The 27220-nt window shown below is 41.2% G+C and overlaps 1 protein-coding gene across 1 annotated transcript; it reads right to left on the bottom strand.

Moving 5' to 3' along the window:
* Window positions 1–620: 620 nt before the first annotated feature.
* Window positions 621–26942, bottom strand: myoz2b (myozenin 2b). Its single transcript, XM_078213817.1, has 7 exons — window positions 26797–26942; window positions 26071–26174; window positions 18099–18265; window positions 14665–14818; window positions 12455–12638; window positions 2831–3097; window positions 621–1987 (listed from the first exon to the last, which is right to left on the bottom strand). The coding sequence occupies exons 2-6, from the start codon at window positions 26144–26146 to the stop codon at window positions 2863–2865; spliced, it is 816 nt and encodes a 271-aa protein (XP_078069943.1). The 5' UTR covers window positions 26147–26174; window positions 26797–26942; the 3' UTR covers window positions 621–1987; window positions 2831–2862.
* Between the last annotated feature and the right edge of the window lie 278 nt (window positions 26943–27220).

Raw genomic sequence — 27220 nt, 5'->3', positions numbered from 1 at the left:
GATTCTATGAAATATGAAAATATATTCTTCAGCATTATTGTCAAGAATGACACAAAAGAGTAAACTGACTGGAACATTGATATTTCAGTGCGTCAGGATGTTTGACTTTATTGCAAAAAAGTTGTTTTTATCCAGCACCTTGTACAGATTCACAGATTGAATATTGTTTAAATAAGCCAAGTATTAGCTCATGACTCAATTCATGACATTTTCATCAGTGAGCTAGAGTGATGTATGCCCAAGCTCTGCTCCAAGATCTAGGCTCATAATCTGATACCATAGTTTTTAATTGAGGAAGGACTGCATTGTTGAATGTGCCATTCTTTGAGTGAGATGGTAAATTGAAATGTGTCGGCTGATTCAAAAGAATGCTAAAGATCCCATGATAGCACTCAAAGAACAGTAGAATTCTTCCAGTGACCCGGCCAAAATTGCTCCTTCAACCAATATCACCAAAAACAGCCCAGTTGGTTATTTTGTGCAGGATCTTGCTGTGAATAGAATGACTCGTTTTCCAATACAACAATAATTGTTTATTGTATGTGACGCATTTTAAGAACCTGTTAAGAGTTGCGTTAAGGGGTTAAATTTTTTCAATCAATCAATCACAACACCATCTATAATGTTTAGATGTCAAACGAAGTTTAATCAGATGTTGGATGCTACAGTTAATAGATCAATCAGATTTGCTGTCAGAAAGCTGTGGAAAAGTTAGATAATCTGCAAATCATCTCTGCAGATGGCAGAATGAGGAAGGTCCCTTATCTGCAGTGGCACATGATCTGTAATCTAGTCAGTGATGAAGACTCTCTGAAATCAGTGACTTTCTTTGAATGATTCTTCTGATGGAGTGAAATGAGTTATTCCACTTGGACAATGTGATTCAAGATACAATTGAATGACAACTTTAGTGCTACACCAAGGAGTCTCACTCAGACTAGTGCTCAAACAATGCAATGCAAATCCAGATCTTGGGTCTTACCTAACTCTGGAACAAAATAACATTTGCGGGAGAGTCTGACCACTTCACTCTAGTGTCAGGTCAGATTCTGACTCTCAATTTATATTACCATTTTAATGTCAGTGCGAAGCTTCAACTGATGCAATAGCTCTAGTGTCAATGAAGCCCAAAAGTTTGTAAGCTGTGATTCTGAACAGTGACTCTAGCATTACAGATCAATAATAATTTATATTGTTATTTTGTTACATTACATCATTTATTTTTATTTCTTTCCTGTTTTGGTTGGGTTATTAAGAGATTATAGTTGGGCAGTGATTTGTCATCATACAAAATCCTGTGACAAAGTCTTGTAATGTTTACACTCCAATGTAACTTTACCAGCTGCCCATCAGCAGTAAAAAACATATCATTGACTACGATGAATGCTAATTTGAAAGGCAGGGTGGATTGGCTAACTTCCACAATTTGCACGGACACTTATTTTGAAGTTCAAGTTAGTTTTCCCTCTCATCACATTTTAATTTTAATTAGCAGTATATTTCAAGAACATTAAGAACCAGATATATTTCCAACCGCTGTAATAGCAATAACAACTGCTCAGTCAGTTGGGAAAGGCTGGTTATATAACAGGAAGATTGTGAGTCAACATTCACAAGCCTTTTTGGAGGAAAAAAGTTTGGACGCTAACTTAGTAAACAACTCCACTGCCTGATGTGTTCTTGAACTATACAAATGAAACAATTCTTAAGGTTAACCTCTGGTCAAAGCTAAACACTCTCAAAAATAGTAGGAAAGGGAACACACCCCAATCTGTGGAATTGGGAAGGGAAATGTCAGCCATGGATTGCATTCCAGTCCCTATCCGGTGACTTCTGCTAGAACTACTTGACTGTGTATTTTGGATGAGAACAGCATTGAACTTGGATGTGCTATCCTTTTGAGTTGCTGACACTCATTGCCAAGCCTCATGTTGGTCACTTGATAGCTGATTGCTATCATAGTACAAAACTTCTGAGCTAGTTGATTCTGTAGGAGAAAGAGGATAAGTCAGAAGAGAGGAAATGGGAGAACATTTAAAAGAAAGTCAGTGGGGGGCGGGGGGGTGGAGATGCCATCCTAGCTGAGAGCTAAATGTCCTGTAGTTTCTACATAGAAGAAAGGAGCAGAAGGAGGCCATTTGGCCCTTCGAGCCTGCTGCACCATTCATTACGATCATGGCTGATCATCCAACTCAATACCCTAATCTGCTTTCTCCCCATAACCTTTGATCCCATTAGCCCCTTTTGATAGGATAGACTTTTAAATTTTGCTAAAAGATAATTTCATTGTTTAGTGTCTGCAAAAAATGAGACTACAAGACATTTAATCAAAGTGCTTTAAAGAAAGGACAGGGTAAATAATCAGATCATCGGAATACTTTGCAAAATGTTGTGAACCTCACTGCTAAGCATAGCAATTCACCAGAAAACCAACTGTAGTGACAAAGCTTTACCAACTGCAATGCAGCAAAATCAAAGCTTTTTCAAACTACTTGAACTTGTGGCAAAAACAAAACATGGACAGAATTGTTTTATTAGACTTTTTTATATTTGATTTTAAAAAGCCCAGAATTTCCCTGGACTTTCTACTGCTGCAGCACTGTAATTTTCCCAGAGAAGCAATGGAAATACCATTTGTGAACGGTCTTTCCATGTATTGGCAGCAAAGTAGGCAGAAGTGGAGCAACAAAAATGTGAGGAAATCAGGGCCTGACTAAAAACCAAATCAACATTAGGCAGGTGTGAGTTTTCTTTTTGGTCTGGTATGAATTACAGCCATAGTAGGTTGAAACACAAAACATTATCTATGCATATTGAAAAAAACACATGCCTTGTCTGTATAATCAAGAGCAAAGTAATATTTTAAAGGTCATCCGTTTCAGGAATGGTTGCTTCAAAAGGCAGGTCTTCAAATACTATTGCGACGTTGTTAGATGTCCAACCTTGCGCAGTTCTGTTGAAGGTTGGCCGACCAGCAGTACCATCTTGGAAGACAGGCAATCTGAGCTCTGGTTCCGATAATGCAAAATCCAGCTTTGGTAACTTGTAATTCATAATTTTGGAAGCTCTGTCAAAACCACCATAAGGAGTTGCAACTCTATGGATTTAAAAGTGAAAAATAAGATATGGGTTAACAAACTGAGTTTATCTTTACATGGTATCAGTATGGAGCAAGCTGGTGCCATGATATCAATGCAATTGTCATGCTTAGCAAGGACTTTGTTTGCAAGTAAGACAGAAATGTGAAAATGGGATGATGATTGTTCTGCTGAATATGAAAGGCCTCAGGGGTGGATATTATGAGTTGAGAAGGGTTGATAAGTTTATCCTCTATATCTGTGGAATGGGGGCACAGTAAGAAGTCTCACACCAGGTTAAAGTCCAACAGGTTTATTTGGTAGCACAAGCTTTCGGAGCGCTGCCCCTTCATCAGGTGAGTTCCATTCACCTGATGATGGGGCAGCACTCCTAAAGCTCGTACGACCAAATAAACCTGCTGGACTTTAACCTGATGTTGTGAGACTTCTTACTAAGCCTACTCCAGTCCAACACCAGCATCTCCCCATTGTGGAATGGAGAATAGAGGAGATAGAGTGGCTGCTCATAAGGAGGCCAGGGTCCATTTAGAGAATGTCAAGAAAGGCATAGAGTGTAGCTGTGGATTTAGAGTTGCTGAGGCAATAAATTAAATATAGCATCACTGGATGTTGTGATGAGGCGAAGACAGTGGAAAAGGGCCAGAGATGACCAAGAAACCAGATTGGGGAAGCAAATAAATGTAACCAGCTTGGATTCAGAATGGCAGTCAAAATTCACAAATAAAGGCAGGCTATTAGGTATATTGTAGAAAGTTTTACAGCTCTGGAGATGACACTACGCACAATTGCTGGTGAAATCATTGGACTAATTACAATTGGAAAAGATTAAAAGGGCTGGAATCTGGGTCTACTTTGGTTTTACCATGGCTGCTAAAAATCTATCAGAATGTCAGAATTTGTCAACCTCATACAAAACATCATGATTAGCACAGCAACTATATCAGATTATTGGCATTAATTCAATTTCTTAAAGAAGTAGTATATAAGTAAACAGATGTAACAAAGTTTTTCTGTATGAGCCACTTCAGCATTGGAGATACTGTTTGTTGCGTGCTGCATTTTACTAGCAAAACTAGAGCTATTGAAATAATTGGACTGCCTACATGGAGGGGCATGGAAAAATTCGAACTTATCAGGTTGGTCTAAATAGTTGCCAAAAACTGGGGGTGGGGTGGTGGTGGTGGGCGGAAATGACCATCAGTTTAACAGCTGCAACACTGTGGACTTTCAACAATGTGATCTGGATTTAAATTCTATTTTTGTCTGACATTTACATTCAGGCTTTCCCTCAGGAGTGAATTTTCTCAGATACAGACACATCATCCCACAGAAGGAAAGAAAAACTATGATGGGAGAAAACTTCTATCTCAGTTAAACCTCTTTCTTGGCTGAAACTGTGAAATCGGCAACATTTTAGTAGATGTCTGTAAATTTGATTATCCAACCCTCCAAAAAAAAAACCTGATTTGCTTTGGGGAGAATGGAGAAAGGAAACAGGATAAACCGCAAAGCTTATTTGAAGAAAAAAACCAACATTGTCAAAATTTCACTGATGAGGTGGATCGCACTTTTATCATGAAGGAAAATAGCAAATGTAAATATATATATTTTTTCCTTCAGATATATCGCAATCTCTGGCATAGCTCTTATAATTGTGGATCTTTCTTTAATACTTTTTCCTTTAAAATTTTAAAAAGGATTTTCAAGGCTAGCTTTAGAGAAAGAGTTAATGCAGCAAATTAAATGCTGTTGAAAAATAAAGCAGTTCTTAAGATGTCTCCAAAAGCTCTAGCATTCATATAATCAGGGACAGCTCTTCTGAGAACTGCTTTCATTTAAACTTGTGACTGCTTGGTGGTCAAATCAAAAAGTTCCTTTTGTTTTTTTCATGTCCTGATAAAAATCTCTGATCTTTCTAAAATACTGACCTTGGTTTGAAACAACAGAATAATGTTGGAAGGCTCTACACTGCTTATAATGTTATTGAGAAGGCGCCAACACAGCAATAGTAAGACTTTGAAATGCATCACAGAGCCTCTGCATTTTTAAAGACAAAGAAACAGTTTAACTATTCATAGAATAATTGTGCCCAAACTTTATAATCAATTTCTTCAAAGATGCTGTTTCTTCTCATGAGTAATGTAACACCTCCTTAATTAGTTTAGTTACAGTAAATAAGAAGGCACAACTTAAGCTAATAGTTTTCATGTAATATTTCAGTTAGGTATTCTAAATTCATTTTTATTAAATATAAGAAATACTACTCATGGTTGATAGGATATATTTAAAATTGAAAACATTCCAATAGACACTGAATATCTGCCCTCTGGTAAAGTTAAAAAAGAACACACTTTTTAAGATGTGGAGATGCCGGCGTTGGACTGGGGTGGGCACAGTAAGAAGTCTCACAACACCAGGTTAAAGTCCAACAGGTTTATTTGGAATCACGAGCTGTCTGAACGCTACTCCTTCATCAGGTTAGTGGAGAGTGGTCCACTCACCTGATGAAGGAGCAGCGCTCTGAAAGCTCGTGATTCCAAGTAAACCTGTTGGACTTTAACCTGGTGTTGTGAGACTTCTTACTGTGCACACTTTCTAAGATAAGCATTATAAAATGTACTTATATTTTTGTAATACTTCCATGTTATACTTGGCTGCAGTTGCATTGTAATTAAATCATACAGATCAACTTAAGTCTTGCCAAAAACAATTTGCATTTTTTTTTCAAGTAAAGCCTCTCACTATTATAATTAGCCATTTATAAGAATCAACCAACTATTGTTTTCTGAGCAAACCTCACCTTCTTGTCAAATTCATAAATTCCTGAAGTTTCCATTGTTTGGTTTCAAATCAAATTTCAGAAACTGTAATATTAATACCCTTTGACTTTGTCATTTCTATTTATCTGGTTTGTATTCCATTTTCTATTTGATATTTTACTTTTAATGTATATTAATCACGTTGATCACTTTGATTGGAATGGTAAGTACAAAACTTTCTTCTTGTCAACATTTCACTGTAAATGCACAATAACAGGCCTAATGATTTGGCTGAGATTGAGGAGTCACTGAGTGGAGAAACCCTTGAACACTATTTATCAAGAGCCTATATTGCTGCAGCATCACTACATTCATAGGAAGAAAGAAAAATTTAAAATCATTTTCTAAGGCTTCTGTGTGCGAGCTTCAATTTTGAGCATATTAACTATGATAGGCAATCTATATCTTAATGTAGATATGGTGGAATATCTGTGCATAATAAATCACTTGAGTTGCTTTAACCTAGATTGCAATGACTTCAATGAAGAATGAGAGTTGTTAGACTGTTCAAGTACTTTAGAATGCTAAATACCTTCCTCATAGATGCATCAACAACAGCTGGAATCTACAATTCAATTATGTTTAATTCCCTTTGACTTGTAAATCTCTGACATCTCTCGAAAGCATTTATCTGATATACAAGCCATGAAACCACTGACAGAAGTTGCACTTAGTGGAATGGATAGTTATTAGTGTGCTGACACTCATTGATATTTCCATGATGTATGCAGTAATGATCCATGTTATTTGGAGTTATATAAAGCAGCTACATGGTAATGTTAACTGTTCCAGCAGAACATTTAAGTTATTTCCTTTCATTAGAGAATAGCACATTTCAGTAGTTGAGATATATAACTGAAAGTTTCCCAAAGGACTTTCTAAATGTAATCATTTGTTAAACTTCATGTTTACATTTTCTTCAAGAGAGGTCTATACCATTATGTTTAAAAAAAGACTACATAACAGAAAATCTCTATCCTACATTTTATAATATCCAATGTAATCAGCCAAGTCAATACATTTATAAAGCAGCATGAGCATTTTTTTCATTTGTGAGGCTGATCTCACTGTGGTTTGGAGCTATTCACTGTTTTAAAACATGGGGTCATTGTTAGGTTTTAATCATTAGACCATGACAAGCAGCTTTTTCTGCAAACCACCCAATTACCACCCATATGGGATGCAGCATTTCCTTTTGACATTAGCCTGACTTCCAGCCAGTGGGAAGTCAACCACTTTATCAGAACTCAGCCTTGAAAATCACAGTTTGTCCCCTGAAAAAACAATAAATAATGTTCTTTAGTACACCAAGTGGATGATCGTTCAGATATGTTGTTCAGAAAATTGGAACCAGATACCTCCCAGCTCTACCTCTCTACAAAAACAATAACCTGGATTTATATAGCACCTTCAAAGTAATAAAACTTTATTCTCTCTACTGCTTTTCATTTTCTCAGGTTGCTTATGTGAATGAGCTGCAATTCCCTCCAATTAAACATTGGTAACATTGAAGGATCTTCCGTCCATGCCACAAAATCTGCATTCTTCCCATTGATTTTATTATCAACCAACCCCACCACCTTACTCCCTAGCCACTGTCTCAGGTTGACTCAGTCTTTGTCCCTTGGTGACTTCCATTCACCAATGTTTAACCTCAACCTTAAAGCAATTGGTTTTAAGGAGTATCATAAAGGAGAAAAGTGAGGTAAAGTGATGAAGAAATTAGTGACGGTGTGGGGATGTGGTATCGTGGACATGGGGCAGTGGTTATATTAATGGAAAAGTAATTCATAGACCCCAACTAATGCTCTGGAGACATGAGCTCAAATCCCACCATGGCAGTTGGTGTTTATTTCGTTCAATTCATTAATAAATCTGGAATTAAATGCTAGTTTCAGTAATAGTGACCATGAAACTCTTGTTCACTCATGTCTTTTAAAGAAGAAAATCAGCTGCCCTTACCTGGTCTGTGTTACATGTGATTCCAGACCCACAGCAATGTGGTTGACTCTTAACTGCCCTCTGAAATGGCCTAGCAAGCCACTCAGTTGTACTAAATAGCTACAGAAAAGTCAAGAAGGAATAAAACTGAATGGACTGCAGCAGTTCAAGAATGTGGCTCCTCACTACTTCTCAAGGATACTTAGGGATGAGCAACAAATGTTGGCTTTGCCTTTCATGTTCACATCCCATGAAAGTTTAGAGACAGTGATTCTCATGCTTGCTTGTTAATTTTTTCGAAAATACACATTTGGACAGAAGGATCTGGATTAGAACAAATCATGCCTTGTGACATGAATTTTAAAAATCCTGAAATCAGTGGGCAGAAGACATACTGAATTTTATTTTTTCAATGTTTTTTGTTAAAATGAACTAACTTAGGCAAATTTCATTGCAAGTAACTACTGCTGCTGACCATATGCACATCACACTGCGGATGCTGCATGTCAACTCTACCGTATACCAGAACTGAAAGGAGTTCTACGACCTCAATTTCCTTTACACAGCAATTCATGCAGGTCAATGTCTTGTATTGTGGTGGCAGTCACGGTACCTTAATTCTATAGTAATTTGCTGTGTCAGCTGCATTTGAATCCTCATGACAACCAAAAGGAGGCTACCCAGTGACAACATGGCTGATGACCGCTTGAACAATCTATGCACATATGGTCAGTGTGCATATGGTGAAAACTACTATGCAAAATCTGATCAAATGGACCATTAGTGGGCTGCAATAAGTCTATTGAATGCTGCAAAAATTATGAAAAATATTTTTTAAGCTACCAAATAGAAGGTGCATCTACCATAAAGAAGTGTATTTGTAAAGAGCCACCTTTAATGGTATAGATCCCCAAATCCCAATGATAATGGGCATAATTAAATATTGGCACTAACAGACTATTACTGGAATTTTACCGCCTCGCCCGCCTGAGGCTCATAAGATCCCGCCCAAGGCAAACGGAGAATGCCGTTCTGCGAGCCTCGCCCGCTCCGATTCCGGGGCGGGCGTGCTGGTAAAATTCCGGCCTATTAGTTATGAGTGGAAGCATGTTCTTCTATTCATATGTGTTTTCATATTAGAAGAATACGTTTCTGGATTCAGAGCATCTTCTATTTGATAGTGTACAAGAGACAAACATTAAAGCAGCTTAATTTAATCTTTAGATGTGTAACATGGTCATGGTTGAGAGTATAACTACCAAATCCATGTTGGCTGGTATGAGTGAATGTTTCAGCAAAACAATAAGATATGCTTTCAGTTCAAATCAACTAAAATAACAATATCATTCATCCTGAGATACCACCCGATTGTTCATGAAGGTACTTTGATGCTTGGGGAAATCTTACCAAAAAGTGTCAGTATTGTTTCCAGCGAGAAAACCATTGTGTTTTTTGGAGAGGAACGTGTCGAGTTTTTTGTCCAGAGCTCACGACACTTTGGCTAAAAAAATCAAGGGGACATGTTTCACGCTGTCAGGCAGGGGGCAGGGCCTCAACTCACTGGCAAAACCTGGCTGCACTGAGATCGGGCTGCCATGTTTAAAGGGTCATAATCCCTGGTCATAATCTGAGTAAACCTCCCACCCAGCCCACTGCAGAGGTCTCAGGACACCCTTACACCCCCCTCCCCGATCAGTCTCTCCCCACATCCCCGATCGGAGCCGGCACTTCTCTCCCCCTATCCCATCAATCACCAGCTCCTCCCCCCTGCCCCACCACAATAGCTGGCGTCCCCTACTCCTTCGTCTGCTCCCAGCCCCCAACCCAATCTAAATGAATCCCCATCCCCCATGAGGGTCCCACTGAGGCCCAACCTTTGGCAGTATCAGAGGCATTGCCAGACCATTGCCTGGCCATGTCCCTTGCCCCCATGGTCTATACTTGTCCTTCTGCCCCTGGGAAGATCCCCATGATCTTACTGTTGTAAACTGTGCTAGTGTGACGTCTCACTGGCGTGGTGTCAATATCTGAGGGGGGTGTGGTCTCAATAAAAGCAGCCAGCATAATCAAGGACCCCACGCATCCCGGACATGCTCTCTTCCACCTTCTTCCATCAGGAAAAAGGTACAAAAATCTGAGGTCACGTACCAACCGACTCAAGAACAGCTTCTTCCCTGCTGACATCAGACTTTTGAATGGACCTACCTTGCACTAAGTTGATCTTTCTCTACACCCTAGCTATGACTGTAACACTACATTCTGCACCCTCTCCTTTCCTTCTCCCCAATGTACTCTATGAACGGTATGCTTTGTCTGTATAGCGCTCAAGAAACAATACTTTTCACTAGCTAATACATGTGACAATAAATCAAATCAAATCAAATCAAATCCATGTAGATGCAAGATCACCCCCACTGAATGTGTTTTATTTGGGGAAGAGATCTTACTGCTGAGGCTGTTCACAGGTTTCTTTAAGCTAATTTTGAAATGACAGCATTTTGATTTGAGCTTAACAATCAGCAGCACTGGAGAAGGCAATGGCTGTTCAATGCTACAAAGCGATTGTATTATTGATCGTGTAATTAATAGAAAACATTTCCATTTTGGCATATCCTTCATCACAGATGGGAAATATTAACAGCTAAACATAACTTCTCAATTTGTTTATTATTTAAGTTACAGAATGTTCCTGTAAATTATGACACTGACTTCTAATCATCAAAGAAAATATTTTTAGTTTCCTGAAGGCAAATACATGTTGGAACTACTTTATCCTAGCATCTTCTTGTTTAAAGTATGTCATAAGAAGTCCTACGCACTAGATTATAATATCAGTCTAGTCAGCTGAGAAACAGAGTTGCTGGGACTCCACATTGGAATTATGTAGCTGTGATCAGGTAATTACACAATAAAGTCATTCACAAGAAAGAGGGGGGAGAGGAAAGGGGAGAAAGAGTATAACACGGAGATCTAATTTTCAACCTTCTCTCGTCTGATTCTCACTTGAAAAATGGTAATCAACCCCTTTGAGGCCTGATTCAATTTTCAAGCAGGCCTTTAAATGGAGACACACAACACCTATCCAAAACAGGCAGCGGGCTGTTTAATTATGCAACCAGTGGGACCCAATTGCCATTTTTATGTATAAATGACATGCACTGTGCATGTTTGTACCAGGTGTTGAGCAGCCTAACCTCTAGTTGTTGGAGACTGATGTACAAACAGCCTGTGTTTTTTTGCAACGGATATTCATTAGGGACCCATGAGGAGCAGGAGCAGGTGCCTACTGCTCACCAGATAAACTCAAATGAGGCATAAACCTGAACTATGTTCAGGCCTCCAGATGGTTGCTTTGGGTGGTTGCTGTGCACGTACTGATGCCTTTATCCCCAGTTTGAGCTAGAGGTAGAGAACCTAAATGGCTACATCACCTGGGCCACACTAGTGTACATCGCTTCAGGCTGGCGGCATGCAAGAATATTCAAAATCTGTTTCATTCTCAAGCTAGAAGCATGTTTTTTTTTAGCCGCTTTTCGATGATTAGTTTTAATAACAAAAGCCTGGAAAAGATCAAGAGATAAAAATTGGATATAATTTTTTTTCCTGGATCAGGGTCAATTAAATTTGCAGGGTTACAGTAAGAACCTGTAACACCAAGTTAAAGTCCAACACGTTTATTTGTATCACAAGTTCTCGGAGCACTGTTCCTTCAGGTGATCAGGAGCAGTGCTCTGAAAGCTTGTGATACCAAATAAACCTGGTGGACTTTAACCTGGTGTGCCCACCCCAGTCCAAAGCCGGCATGTCCATATCATTTGCAGTGTTGGTTCTCAATAATATCTCTGCACTGGAGAGGGAGCCTGCCAATGTCAGAGAAGAAATACTCATGAAGTTGGAAGAGGGCAATTGTTGCAGCACGTAGAACAGGAAAGAAACTGCCAAATGTCACTGGCCTTAAATTTTGGGTATACTTAGAAAGATTCATTTTTTTTTTCTGTTGTGCTTCCATAGATGATCAGAGGTTTGGATAAATGGCCAATGTTCAGCAATTATACAGTCCTCCTTCCTCACACCAGCATTACCCCCCCTATAATTCCCAATCACCCACCTCCACCCAGTCCAATCCCTGCCTAACCTCCAGATACCAGTTCTTCTTCACCAGCAGTGGTAAGTGAGGGCATTTTTACAACTTAGGCTGCAGCCTCACCATCATTTCCATGTGTCAGGCCAGATCCTGGGTGGGATGGGATGGGGAGGAAGATTATGGAAATTTATGACAGGCTGAAAAATTATTGGAGACTTGGCCATTCTATTTTATTTATAATGTTGCTTTGAAGCCACCAAAACGGTGGATTCCCAAAGGAAACACAAAGCTCCGACAGTGAATCAAGTTCATTCTATAAGTTATTGTCTTTCTTCACTAGCTATTTGTACTTAACAGGAATGATTACAGTAATGGTAAGAGTGGCAGCAATTATTCAATTAGAACCAATAGATTGCAAACTATTATTGTACATTTATGAAACAATAACCCTGACAGATAGCAAACTACCAGTTACAGCCCTTTGAATGAATGTGATGATCCACATGATTTACCTGTTAAATGTCTTGTATTCAGCCAGTTCTGTCTTAGGTGTGGCCTCTGGCATTCTGGGATGTAAAGTTGAAAGAAGTTCTGGATCATCTGCAATGGCTTCCTCCCATGGTGTTTGATATGATTTTGGTACAGCAGTTGCATTAAATTTTTCAGGTGGAATTTCCTTCAGTGGTCCAGTATACCCTGTGTAGAAGGGAAATACAGAAATGCATGCATTGCATTTGTATCATTGGCATGGATAACTAGTGCAGAGTGCTAAAATGGTATTTGCTCTTCACAATGCAAATCCCAACTCTTGCTGCTCTGTCGGCTGCTGACAGCAAGTAGAACCCAATTGCTTCCCGAATGGGAGAAGGGGAAAGTCATGAGGAAGAGTCAAGTCATGCCTCTTTCATATGCCCCTTTATAATCTTGTGTGCACTTACCTTATTGTTGGGATTAACTCTTCCAGATAAATATTATTTGCCCTTTTCACCATTTTGTGATAGAGGTTAAAAAATAGGATTTTTTTGTCTCCAGTTCTCCCATCTCTGAGAACTCATGTGTTTTACCAGGTCACAATTAAAATAATGGAAACAGACAAAGAATTCCAGAACAAAGTGTAAGAGGTTAGTGCCACAGTAACAGCTGTTACCACAAAGGTGGGAACTGAATCAATCATTTAAAAGTTATCTTCGACAGCTATGTGAAAAACAAAAATAACAGTGGAAAGTGAAGAATAAAGTTCCTACCAACAGCAAGAAAGGGAACCAGAGAAAGAAAGAAAGCCTAAAGCATACAGAACAGCAAAACATAAACCAATTCAGGAAAGAAAAATGTAGTAAAATGCATTGAGAATTAGGAGAGAGGCTATGAAAAGAAAATAGGAAGATTTAAATATCAAATGCAATCTTGTGATTGAGAATACATCCATACACACGAGTGAAAAACTTGGGGTGGAATTTTTCCATCTTTTGGCAAAGTGTCAACTCGGGTGGGAAAAGCTAAGTGTGGCCCATCAGCTGTACTGCCGGCTTTTCCTGCCATATTTTAAAGGGTGCTATGATATTAAAAAATAAAAATAGAAAAGAAGGTACATCCCACAGACACGGACCCCCCAATACAGAACCACCCCACACAGGAAAATCCCCGAGTTGTCACACTCTGGCGCCTGTTCGGGTACACTGAGGGAGAATTTAGCATGGCCAATGCACCTAACCAGCACATTATTCGGACTGTGGGAGGAAACCGAGCACCCGGAGGAAACCCACACAGACATGGGGAGAATGTGCGGACTCCTCACAGATAGTGACCCAAGCTGGGAATCAAACGTGGGTCCTTGGCACTGTGAGGCAGCAATGCTAACCACTGTGCCACCATGCCACCCCGAAAGAAAACGCAGAGACAAAAAGTGATATATTGGAAAAGTATGAAACACTGCTGTGACTTCTGAACAAGCCGTCTAAAGACCAGGAAACTCAGGACAATGTAAATTGTAAATGTAAAAAAAAGTAATTTAATGAGTATCACTACCTGGGAATATGTAAAAGGCTGAAAACACATTGTTATGTTGGTAGATGAATTTCCCTTTTCATCTGTTTTATTTCAAATGGTTTGCAAGTGCAACAGCAAGTATAGGAAGACAAATAACTGAAGCTTGCATTATGTGGAATGTCTGGGGTTGAATAGGTAAGCGTTCTCCAAGGTGGCCTTCACGACACACGACAGCGCAGAGTCGCTGAGCAGAAACTGATAGCCAAGTTCCGCACACATGAGGACGGCCTAAACTGGGATGTTGGATTTATGTCACATTATCAGTAACCCCCACAGCTTGCCCCCTGGACTTGCAGAATCTCACTAGCTGTTCTGTCTGGAGACAATGCACATCTCTTTAATCTGTGTTTAATGCTCCCTCCACCCACATTGTCTGTACCTTTAAGACCTGGCTGGCTGTAGGGATTCGCATTCTAATTAGTATTCTGTAACTTGATTTTGTGTCTGTGCTCTGTTTGAGAGCACATTTCCACTCCATCTGACGAAGGAGTAGTGCTCCGAAAGGTTATGGTATTTGCTACCAAATAAACCTGTTGGACTTTAACCTGGTGTTGTGAGACTTCTTACGGTGTTGAATAGGCTGTCAGTGCTATCTCGTACATTTAAAATGCTGTACCTGAGTTGCAGTTCAAATTTACAGTATATGTGGCGTGGTCTCAACTGTAATATCCTTTACCTGGAGCAATAGTATCTGGGTTTGGTGGAGTCCTTGGATCCGGAGTATTTGGAGGAGTTTTCGGGGTGTTTTGTTGCCCACTTTGAAGTTCATTCCTCGTGTCTTTGCAATTTTCTGTTCCATCATCACAATGTGTTCCAGATGATGTATAGCTCTGGAAAAGATTCAGCAAAACTAGAGTACATTTGTTATAGTGTACTGAGAATGGACTAATCTTTGATTTAGAACATTATCTTAGGCACCAATTTAATCAAAATAAATTATATTTTTTTCATAGAGATAATCTAATCAAAACTTTGCAAAATATTTTGCAATAGTCTTATTTAATAATTATGGGAATAATCACTTTTGCTTGGGCTATATTTTTACCAAATCTTGGTAAATTAATTTAACCTAGGCCATTTTAGAAATCTGGAATTGGAAGAAAAATGTTCCTTGTCAGTGTTCACTATCATTTTCAAAGCGATTGCTAAAAATCAGGACTAATTTGTAATGATCATATTATATCCCTGTTTTGGAGATAATAAAGAAAATGAAACTGGGTTGCATATTGAATGAGTCATTTATCTTGCAGATAGCACCACTAAAGGGCTACAAGGTAGAGAAAGATAGAGAAGGCGATTCTCCCAAAAGAATTCTAGGTGTCACATCTGCGTAAAAACGGCAGTAACTCCTGCTGGTTTTTTTAGTGGGATTTTCAAAATGAATCTCCCACACTCTGAGCACTGCAGAATGCCTCAGAGAGATCACGCTGAAAATCCGGGGGCGGGGCCGCGATCCCACAGGAGAGGCCGGCAGCATAGCGCTGAGCGGACTTTGTGCATGCGTCGATCAGTCAGCGCTGAGACCGGCACCTGAGCCGTAGCCCAGCACAGCAACCTCCCATCGCTGGCTTTCCAACACCCCCACTCCCTGATTGCTGGCCTATCAGATGTCTCTGGGCCAGCCCCGATGTTCCCCCGGCAGTCCTACCCCCCCCCCCACCCCATCCCCAGTAGCCCCAACCTCTCCAGCAGCCCCCAGCTCCCCCACCCGGGTGGCCAACCCCCAACCACCCACTTCCTTCCATTTGCCCACGATCCACCGATCCCAACTCCAAAGTGGCAGTGGGATCCCTAAACCCCACTGATCTTCCTTCCCCATAGGCCCAGCCTGCCCAGTAGGCCCCATCTCATCTGTCCTGCCCCCATGGCACTGCCCGATGCCCAGTGGGCAGTGCCAAGGTGCCCCTTGGGCATTGCCATTTTGCCCTCCCCCTTACCCCGACCTCCTGGGGGGGGGGGTCTCAATGGCCTCTCTTTACTCCAGCGGTGTTAGGCCACCAGCTCCACGTTAATGGGGAGGTGTTGTAAACCCTGCTGGAGTGAACCACCCCAGGCTGAGGGGGAAGAGGCTAGCAAGCCTGGAGACTTCTAGATAGTGCTGTTCCCATGTTCTGTTGCCCTTGTCCTTCTAGATGTTAGCAATAATGGTTTTGAAATGAGCTGTCTCAGGACCTTTGCTGACTTCCTGCAGTGCCTCCAGTAGATGTTACACAATGTTGCCACTGTTCGTTGGTGGTGGAGAGAGTGAATGTTTGTGGAAGCGGTGCCAGTCAAGTGAGCTCCTTTTTCTTGGATGTTGCCAAGCTTCTGGAGTGGACAACATCCAGGCAAGTGGACAACATTCCATTGCATTCCTGATGTGTGCCTTGTAGATGACTGCGGAGGAGTCAGGATGTGACCTGCAATTGTACCCACAGTATTTATTTGGTTACTCTAGTTCAGTTTCTTTTTATTCATTTGTGGGACATGGGCATCACTGGCTGGCCAGCATTTATTGCCCATCCCTAGTTGCCCTTGAACTGAGTGGCTTGCTAGGCCATTTCAGAGGGCAGTTGAAAGTCAACCACACTTCTGTGGCTCTGAAGTCACATGTAGGCCAGACCAGGTAAGGATGGTAGATATCCTTCCCTAAAGGACATTAGTGAACCAGATGGGTTTTTCCAACAATCGACGATGGCTTCATTATCATCAGTAGATTCTTAATTCCAGATTTTATTTTTATTGAATTCAAATTCCACCATCTGCTGTGGTGGGCTTCAAACCTAGGTCCCCAGGACATTAGCTGAGTTTCTTGATTAATAGTCTAGCAATAATACCATTAGGCCATTGCATCCCCCATACCATTCTGGTCAATGGTAACCCACAGAATGTTGAAACTGGGGATTCAGTGATGGTAATGCCATTGAATGGCAAAGGACGATGGTTAGATTCTCTCTTGCTGAAGATGGTCATTGTTTGGCACTTGTGTGGCGTGAATGTTACTTACCACTTGTCAGCCCAAACCTGGATATTGTCCAGGTTTTGCTGCATTTGGACATAAACTGTTTCAGCATCTGAGGAGTCATGAACGGTGCTCAACATTGTGTAATCATCAGCGGACATCCCACTTCTGACCTACTGATGGAAAGAAGCTCATTGACAAAGCAGCTGAAGATGTTGGACACCACCCTGAGGAACTTTGTGACTGAATGTGCTTTTAGTTTATACCTATTCCTGAGATTTGTGCATTTAAACCCAGCACTAATACAGCACATATGATTTGTGTGAGCAAACTTATCAAATGGGGCTGAATTGGGTCCAATTTTGAAATGGCAGAGTTGGCAGCATTAAAATGTACTTATTGCATCATCATCCTTATTATTAATAGAGCCCCACGGCCCTTTTTCCAAATATGTGATTGGTGTTTGCCATCCTTCTGTCTGCAAGGCATGATGGGAATGCAGCCTCAGAATTTTGATGAGGTCGGGTGAGATCATCTGTTGCAATTCTTTTGATGGCTGAACAAGCCAATTCTGGAAAGGCAAAGTTGGCCACAAGTGCTGTACGCGAAGTTGTCTCTTGCCTGTTGCGTGATGTTCCCTTTTAATGCTGTTTGCAGGGCTTTTACACTTGGTCATAGAATAGTCATAGAATCCCTACAGTGCAGAAGGAGGCCATTTGGCCCATCGAGCCTGCACTAACAACAATCCTACCTAGGCCCTATCCCCATAACCCCGTTTACCCAGCTAATCTCCCTGACACTAAGGGGCAATTTATCATGGCCAATCAACCTAACCCACACATTTTTGGAGTGTGGGAGGAAACCAGAGCACCTGGAGGAAACCTACGCAGACACAGGGAGAACATGCAAACTCCACACAGACAGTCATCCAAGGACTGGAATTGAACCTAGGTCCCCGGTGCTGAGAGACAGCAGTGGTAACCACTGTGCCACTCTACTGCCCTAATCATATCTGGAATCATAAATTAACCAGAATTGAAATATCATGCAAAAATTACCAACAAAGGCACTGAACTAGGTTTTTTTATGTTTTTGAAAATCAACAAATTTGATTCCAGTTAATCTAATAGTGACAATATAACCATTGGAGACTTTTTGTGAATACATACATTTATTTGCGAATTAACTGAGTTCTGGAATCCTTCAAATGTGTATTTGTCAGACCTCCTTTGCCGCTTTTTAAACAATCTGGCACCTCTGTTGGAAAGGAGGGAAAGCTCTTCCAGCATTATGTCTTTGGGAACGCTGATCTTTTTTCCATAGTCCATATCTAATTCTGAAAAATATCACAGATTAGTGCACAGAAACCTTTTCCAGCAACAAAGTTGAAGATATGGAAAGGTTGATAAGGAGATCATGATTTGCACTGTATATTGTGCTGATTCTCAATGGGTATGGTGATAAAATGCTTTATATAAGGTATCAAAGGCAGACATTTATAGATTCATCACATTTAGGCCAGAATTTTCACCTTGAAAATGCCGGCAGAAGCCTGAATGTGGAAGTCCCATGCTCGAATATGGCCTCTGTAAGTTGCTGTGGTGGGGAGGGGGTGTGAAGGAAATGAGAATGAGTTGGAAACTGCAGATATACTTTTGGAAGTAAATTTGCAGTTTGGTTATCATGCTTTTAATATAATTTAAGTGTAGATTTATTTTTAAAAAGCCAAATATACGCCTGTCACCAATCCCAAATCCTTTCTATCCTCAATACTGTAATGATTTTGTTTCTGTCTTCAAAGTTGTGGACAGAGCAGGTGTACATGTGACATGCTGGCTCTATATAACTATAGCAAGAGACCTGGTAGCAGAAAGTATTGATTAGGCTTTACGACCAATATGAAGTGATTGAGGAAGCTTCAGACATTTGTTTATCTATAAATTAGAAAATGAAAGACTAGTCTGGCCTTTTGCCAATAACTTTCAGTTCACACAATTGACAGTCAGATGCCAAATCATGCATTAATCTGATTCCAGTTTAATACTTTAAATGTGGTATAAGCTTCTCTTTTATCACTGAAGAATAAATAGGTCATCAAAGCAAATCCACCAAAAGAGCATATTGAATTATTTTTTATTCATTCGTGGGACATGGGCGTTGCTGGCTGACCGGCATTTATTGCCTTTCCCTAGTTGTCCTTGAGAAGGTGGTGGTGAGCTGCCTTCTTGAATCGCTGCAGCCCACAAACTGAGTTGACCCACAATGCAGTTAGGGAGGGAATTCCAGGATTTTGACCCAGCAACTGCGAAGGAATGGCGATATATTTCCAAGTCAGGATGTTGAGTGGCTTGGAGGGAAACTTGAAGGTGGTGGTGCTCCCATGTAACTGCTGCCCTTGTCCTTCTAGATGGAAGTGGTTGTGGGTTTGGAAGGTGTTGTCTAAGGATCTTTGGTGAATTGTTGCAGTGCATCTTGTAGATAGGATACATTACAAGGCCCATTCTTACCTCTCTTCTGATTTGTTTGTTCCAGGATTGAAAAGAGTGATTTACTGACCAGCGTTTATCCCTCTATCTCCAATTGTTGCACCCTCCATTTCTTTATTCTGCTTTATTTTTATGTAAGTTCTTTATAGGTTTATATAACTGTTTTCTGTTCTCTGATCAGCTCATTTTCTGTGGGGGTTTTTTTTCCTTTTTTTTAAGGACTTGTTTCTTCAAGTTAAAGTTTTTCCTGAGTGACTAATTAGTTTAATTGGATTCTAAAATAAAGTTCTGCTTTCCAAGTGGCAAGAAACTTTAAAAAGTAAAATCCATGTGCTATTGATTAGTAATGAGAAAGGAAATGCAAATGAGATGATAAAAAAATTGCAGTCTATTTGTGTGTTTGAATTCCAAGTCACCATGTCACACTCAAGTAATCAGGACTGACATTTAATAGTGTGGGACAATGTGATCTGATTACTGACGGATGTTTGTAACTTAAATCTTCATCAACAGTTGTGTGCAGTACATTCAGATAGTGGAATCTATTATTATAATTTTTATAGGGTGCTGGCAGTAATATCATTAGCTATTACAAACTAAACATGTTAAAACAATCAATTTTTTGTTGTTGATACTAAATTATGCAGAATCAAAGTTTAGATAACTACTCAAAGGTAGACACCTCATTGAGAGTCTGGCAACTTGATTGACTCTTATGTTCCAGAAGTGTCATATGTGGAAGAGAGTCTTGTCATGCAAATGAACATGTCTCCAAGTAATCTTTAAACAATGTTAATGCATTGTTTTCTAATAAGTTCACTCATGTTTCTTTGTCCAGTTCAGGCTCACACTTTAAAATATTTATTGAAGGAGGCGGATTTTCTGCAGCAGTGCTTGCAAACTGAAGAGAAAGCAATTGTACATCTGGGATAGGATAAACATGGGAAAGGAAAGTCTAGGTAAAGGGATAGAAGACAGCTCAGAGTCAGTGTCGGGGTGTTTTTGAAACAAGGCTAGTTTTGAGAGATTAAAAAAAGAAAGATCAAATTAATTTGAGATTTTTAAAAAACTTGGGTCCTGGTGGAAAGGAATACGTGTAAGAATGATTTGCAACAGAGAATGGGTGTGTTAGATCAAGTGTATGTTTGATGGTGACCCAATCCAAACTCAGCCCATATAGAAAGTGTTATGGCTGCTTTATGTGAGAAAATTCTTTTGTGGTTCTAGTGTGATGGCCTGAACTTTTAATTTAGTAGAAAGCTTTAGAAGAGAACAATAAAATTGTGATAAAATGTTTCTATAATATTATTGGCGATTAGTAAGAGTTGAAAATAACCACTTGGAAAATACAGAGATATAAATATTAACGAAGATAAGAATGAACAAATTCAACATTCACAATGCAGATGACAGACCTGACAGATACAAGAAAAGTTTTAATGAAGATTTGAATGTTTAAGGTATGTTTTCAACTTGTTGCCAAAGCAGAAATCCAATAATCAGTCATTTGTTAAAAGTTAAAGAGCAACAACTGGAAACTTTCAGCTGGATTTTACTGGTGGGAAAACAGGTGGTGTCTTGACAAAATAGGGCGCCATGCCCTCGGCAGTGGGCCCATTGTGAATTTATGGGCAGTGGGGAAACATCGGCTGGGCTACTCACCCACAGCTCAACTGAGGTCCTCAAGTAGGCAGTTGATATCCAAAGGGCATTATTCTACTCCCACTCAGGCTTAACTGGCCAGATTGTTCCAGTGGCTACTGGCCAATGACAGGGAGAAGAGTGCCGTTTTTCCAGATCCCAGTGCAGTTTCCTTCAGTTTTCCTTCACCCCATCCCACATTCCCCTCTGCCCTGTCAATGATACCCACGGCCCCTCTCACCTCCCTTCCCAGGGCTTGCCTGAGATTTCTGGAGGTCTGTTCTAGTTGCAGTACTGGCAGTGGCCACCACCCCTGATGGTGCTGCCAGTACTGCAGAGCTGCTGGTCTCTGATTGACCAGCAACTCTATGGCTGGAATTTCATCGGCACGACCGACCTGATTCCAGGGGCGGGTGAGGCTCAGAGAATGACATTGGCCTCGGGCTGGATTGTACGAAACCTGGGCGGATGTGCCGGTAAAATTCCGCCCTCTGAGTCCTCCAAGATGGGGGTGGAATTTTCACCTCATAATAATTAAATAGCCATCAGCCACAAAATTTATACTGTGAGCAAAGTGGAGGCGGGCTCGCCCTTGACATTTATGCTGGGGTACAAGGGGCCCGCCTTCAGTGGATAATTCAGCCCATTAACTCTCCACAGACGCTGAGTCATTTCAGAATTTTCTGTTAATATAGCTGACAGAGCAAGCATTCGTTTTTAATGTCAGTTGTAAAAACATTATGGGGTGATAAGTTTCTATAATGCCCACAACACTGGTTTTATGGATAAGCAGCAAGTTGCAAGATGACACCAATTTGTGTTCACAGAGTGGAGAGGTGCAAATGCTAATTAATGGAGGTTGATTGATCTCTGCTGTTTTCCCAGGCAAGTACTGCATGGATTAGATGAAATATAGGGTGAAACCTTACCAATAACTGGCAGTGTTGGTTTTTCAGTGTTTGTCACCGATGGTGCCAGCATGTTTCTGGACCGAACCTGATGCCTTTAGCGATCATTTCTATGCTGATGAGTTTCACACCGCTCCAGTGGCATGTTCCCTCTGATTCGCTCGCCTCACAACACAAGTACTGCTGCAAGTACTGGGGAGCTCCATATAACTGGCTCCCCGGTACTTATTCCACAACAACTACAGGAGGTAGCAGAAGAAGGCAGCACCACGCTGGATGGAGTGGGGCAGAGGGAGGATACACTGGCCCTGCTTCAGGAGATGGCTTTCCAGCATCCCCTGCCTGGGATGCAGTGGCAGCCCTGGTCAGTGCAAGCGTTCTCCAGAAGAGGACAGAACAGCAGTGTCGGAAGAAGATGAATGATCTTCTTCACTCAGCCAGGGTAAGCGAACCACCCCCAGTCTCCCAATGGACCTCCTCACACACCTCTCACACCCTCAACCCTTTCTCTCACTCAGTCACCTTGGCCTTTGCCAAAAGCAGACACCAGGTTCCCCCCCCCCCCTCCCCCCACAATCACCATGTTCCCCCAGTAGCTGCTATGCTCCTCACACTCCAGCTGCCACCCAAACCCCACGCCTGCCACATCTCATCACCATCTTAACTGTCAACACTCCCACTCGCACCCTTCCTCTCTGTATCATTGCAGGACAAACTCAACCACAATGTACGTCAGCAGGCTCAGCCAGCTGGAGTCATGCCCAAGCTGAGAACACTCACACATTTTGAGGAGATAGCCTTCGAGCTGGCCGGGGAGGAGGAAGAACGTGCCTGTGCTGCTGGTGAAGTGGGGGCAGCAGAGAAGCGTGAGAATCCTCCACATGTATGCTGCCATTCCTCAAGTCTCAAGTGAGCAATCAATGTTCTCTCCATATCCCCGGCAACGCGATGATGCCGTGTGTCTTCTCTTGCAGGCCGGCCAGTGGAACAGGCCGGACCACCCTCTCACCCCCTGGACCCAGTTCAGCAGCTCAGAGGGGGACTTCTCCAACCCCACCGTTAAAGAGGCATCACAGCTGTCACCCACAACTGGCACCAGCGCAGATACTCACAGCTCGATGGGTTCAATAAGTAGACAGGCTTCTGGGTCACTCAGTTGTGAGCACCTCACAGCTGAATATCCACAGCAAGTGCAGGCAGGGACATCCCAGGGAACTGATACTCAGAGGGATGCCAGAGCCCAGTAGCTGCTATGCTCCTCACACTCCAGCTGCAAAGGCAGAGTCGTGAAACTCAGGAAGGGATGACAGTAGCCCTCCTTGGCTTGCAAAGCCAATTGGTGGAGTCCCATCATGTTCTACCTGAGGAGATGGTGCTGTCATGGCAGTGCACCGAGGCCAACACAAGGTTAGCATCTGCAGTGGGACCTTGGTGCAGGACGTGCACTCCATGGCAGGAGATGTCCGCACCATGGTGCAAGGCTTCAACTGCGTTGAGCAGGGTAGAGTGGGAAACCACGAGTGTCAGCGCCAGAGGACAGCGGGGCTTCTGGATCTCACTCCAGCTGCCCCTCCATCCCACGGAGCAGCACAGGGCCCCCCAGAAGACCACAGGGAAGAGGATTGGCAGGAATACAGTCCGGGGTCCTCTAGCCAGCGAACTCTGGGTGTCTCCAGCCCATCTGACACACTCCTCCCTGTGATTGTCACACTTGCAGTTCCTGACACCAAAGAGGGTAGCAGTCAAACATCCGTGCTGCCGAAAGCAGGCCTGGACCTTCAAGATCCCAGTCACCGAGGGGACACCCACCAAGGTCATCTCAGGCCAAAGTGCGTGGAGGTCTGCAGGCCGCCTCAAACTCAGCTGTGGATCCTGGGGGTACGTCTAGATATAGTGGGAGGTTCAGGAAGATTAACAAACCATAGGCATTGAGTAGACACGGGTGAATATAGCACTAAGTGTAAATAGGTCACCATTTTTTCAGATAAAGCTCGGCACAACATCGTGGGCCGAAGGGCCTGTTCTGTGCTGTACTGTTCTATGTTCTATGTTCTAATTTGTTTTCAATGTTTCGCAAAAAATTTCACTTCATTCACCCTCAGAGCTTCCACCCTGCAACCCAGCGTCTCTTTCTTGTGGAGTGTGAGAATGGCAGTGCTAAATTCCTCCCAGCCTATTCCCAGCCCCCAGTAAAGAAGGGCACTGCTTCAGTTGCGATATGGACAGGAACCCAGGAAAGAGGACACAGGAAGCGCTACCTGCACACCAACCTTCACAATCCCTTTAAAGCAAGAGGCGCCAGGACATTAAAGCAAAGTAAAGACTGCTTGTGACTCCTCCCGACCCCTCTGCTCGTGACCCCTCCTGACCTCTCTCCCTGAAATGACGATTCTGGGACTCCAACCCCTGGCCCTGAGTTGAACTTATCTGTATCACCCAAGTCCTCCCTGATGCCCCCTGAGCAATGCACTCCATGGAGGGTGCTGGTTGCCAGAGCGCTCACCTCCGAAATCTCCCCTCGGAAGTGAAGGTGGCAGGTTCATGCTTATGTGGAGCTGGTGTAAATGGTGCCATTATGACATCATTTCAGCGCCCACTGAATATCCAGTGAGGGGGAGGTTCCAGAGAGAATGCTTGCTAATGATATGCTAATGTATTAAAATTAGCTTCCTGCGGTCCCGCGGCATGTTTCATGCCACTCGGCTGGCGATATGATAGGAAATCGCGAATCGCATTCTCTGGATTTTGAACTCACCCTGCCATTCCCGCAGATGGAGTGTGTGGGCTCCAAATCGCCCCCATTGAATTCTCTATACTTCAATCAAAGATCTGAAATTCAGCCTCAGAAAAGTATCTTTCATTATGCAAAGATTATAATTCAATTTACCACATTTTCTCTATTGATAATTATTGGATCGTAACTGAAGAATTAGTTTGAGCTATGCCAAATGTAAGGGCAGTTTTGTACTATGGACTTCCATCACCTGAACACTAGCTGAGATTGCTCAATTATCATTACCTTGGACCCTTAACACCTATCATCTTTTACCCAATCTGCCTGAGATGGATTAAAATTAAAAGAATGTTAAGGTTGACTAAGGTTGGCTATTGGAGCGTCTTGTATTTATTCTTGTATTGTTAAGATTTGTTTCAACTTCACAATGTGTAAGGTGAAAACCTAAAAACCTGGTCAGCATGACAAAAAATTTCCATGTGTCAGTATAAGGATTATACTAAAAGTGAAGGAATTATATATGATTGCTTTGGATTTAGAACTATTTAAAACTTTTCCCCAGTGCTTTGGCTTCCCCTGTCCATGTATGTCCTGTAATTAAAAGGACACAAAGTTAATCACTGGTGCACTGAGCTGTTTTTCTTTTGATATTCTCCCCCACCTTGCGAAGAAACCCTTGGGAGCACCAAACCTGTGTTTGTGCCACCACAATGCAACAGAATGCTGGTTCACTCAAATTCGGCCCTGTGTTGTTGGTGACACCAACTCACTTGAAATTTGAAATTTAAAAAAAATCATCTGATTTTTAATGAACAAGCAATGTACCCGCAATGAATTACCAAATGGATAATATATTTGAATTGAATTGAACTGCATATTTACAAGTAAAAATTTATGTGACTGCAACCTGATGTGAAATGAGATAAGAAGTTCAACATGACAATGGGTGGCTGCTATGGCATTGATGAACAAATGCAAACAATTAAAGCTTTCTGATTTGACGGATGGCCATTTCAAGGTAACTTTATGGGCATGTAGCCCCACACCCTGAAGGAAATGTCTTTTGTAAATGAGACTGTTGCTGATCTAATTCCGAACGTAGGTCAGGAGGGTTGTATATTGAGAGTGTACGTCAGCTGTCAAAGATCTCAGCACTCTACAGCCACACACAGTTGTTCGAACTAAAAATAACTTTCAAAGGACAGTGGTAATGACAAAAGGATTATTTACCATAGTCAGTAAGATATTCCACTAAATTATTTTTGGTAAAATACATACACACATGCTAACATTTGATAGTAGACTGGGTAGCATTTTAAAGCATTTCAGTTACCAGGATGACTTTAGAAATGAAAATATGACAGCATCCTACCATTTCCTTGAATTTCTTTTACAATGGCTGATGCTTGTTGCTTCAATTCCTTTGTGAGGGTGCTGTGTGATTGCATTGTGTATGCTTTTCCTTACAGTTGATAACTGTAATGAACAGAGCACACATTAATCTATAAAAATCTAGTCACTTAGTTCTTCAGTGTCAAAGATCATAAGTTACCTTGACTGGTAATATTTTCTTAATAAATGATTACAATTGTCTTAAGTCACGCATAATGTCAAGCAGTTTGGACTTCAAAATAGCATATTATCAGGAATTACTTAGAAAATAACAGAAGTCTTTACCAAAAATTCTCCATTCTTTACTCATAATTTTTATGGAAAATTATCCAGAGGGAAATATATATTTAACCCATTTTACATATGTTGTTTCCTTCTGTTTGTCGTCTTACTATCTGAATTATTTTTTAAAATTTAAAACTTAATGAAATCTTTGCATCATTGTTTATGATATTTGAATACTAACACTAAGCTTTTGCTAATGATACATCAATGTACATCATCAACCGGAAAAAACTTTGAGAATATTTGAGAAAATTCAAATATAAAATATTTATGGATTGTTACTTCACATCAATTTATACTTTTACTAAGAAAATTAACACATTATTTTGACATGCCTTGAAGGTAAACAGCAACATCTTCTCTTGACTCCCATCATTAAACAATACATTTTTTAGACGCTCCCATGAACAAGTGAGATTACCTGTGTTAAATGGTGCAGATCCTTTGAGAAATCTTAAATTAAATATAATCTCCTTCCAGTCGTTTTCCAGCAAAATGGTTAGAGATGTCTCTCTTTGCTCAGCAAGTGACAGATCTTTCCAGGATCACATCTGCCTTGGTCTGCACACAGCACCCCCCCCGAACACGAAGATTAACTGGTCTCGAGGACTGGCAACAACTTTACATCAAAAGGCTATATTTAGTGCTCAGCAATTCAGCCACTCCATTCTACTCAATAAAAGGTTGTAGATAGAGGACATACAGTGTAATAATTATCTGGACTGAGGTCTGCAATCCAAATTGTACAAGACTCTGTAAAAAAAACAATGAACTCACTGATGAAAAGAAGAAAAAAATAAATCCAACAACTAAATTAAGTATTTAATTACTTCAATTAGGAAGAT

The sequence above is a fragment of the Mustelus asterias genome, chromosome 1 (genome assembly GCF_964213995.1).
Source record: "Mustelus asterias chromosome 1, sMusAst1.hap1.1, whole genome shotgun sequence".
Classification (NCBI taxonomy): Eukaryota; Metazoa; Chordata; class Chondrichthyes; order Carcharhiniformes; family Triakidae; genus Mustelus; species Mustelus asterias.
This window is presented reverse-complemented; position numbering and strand designations above follow the sequence as displayed.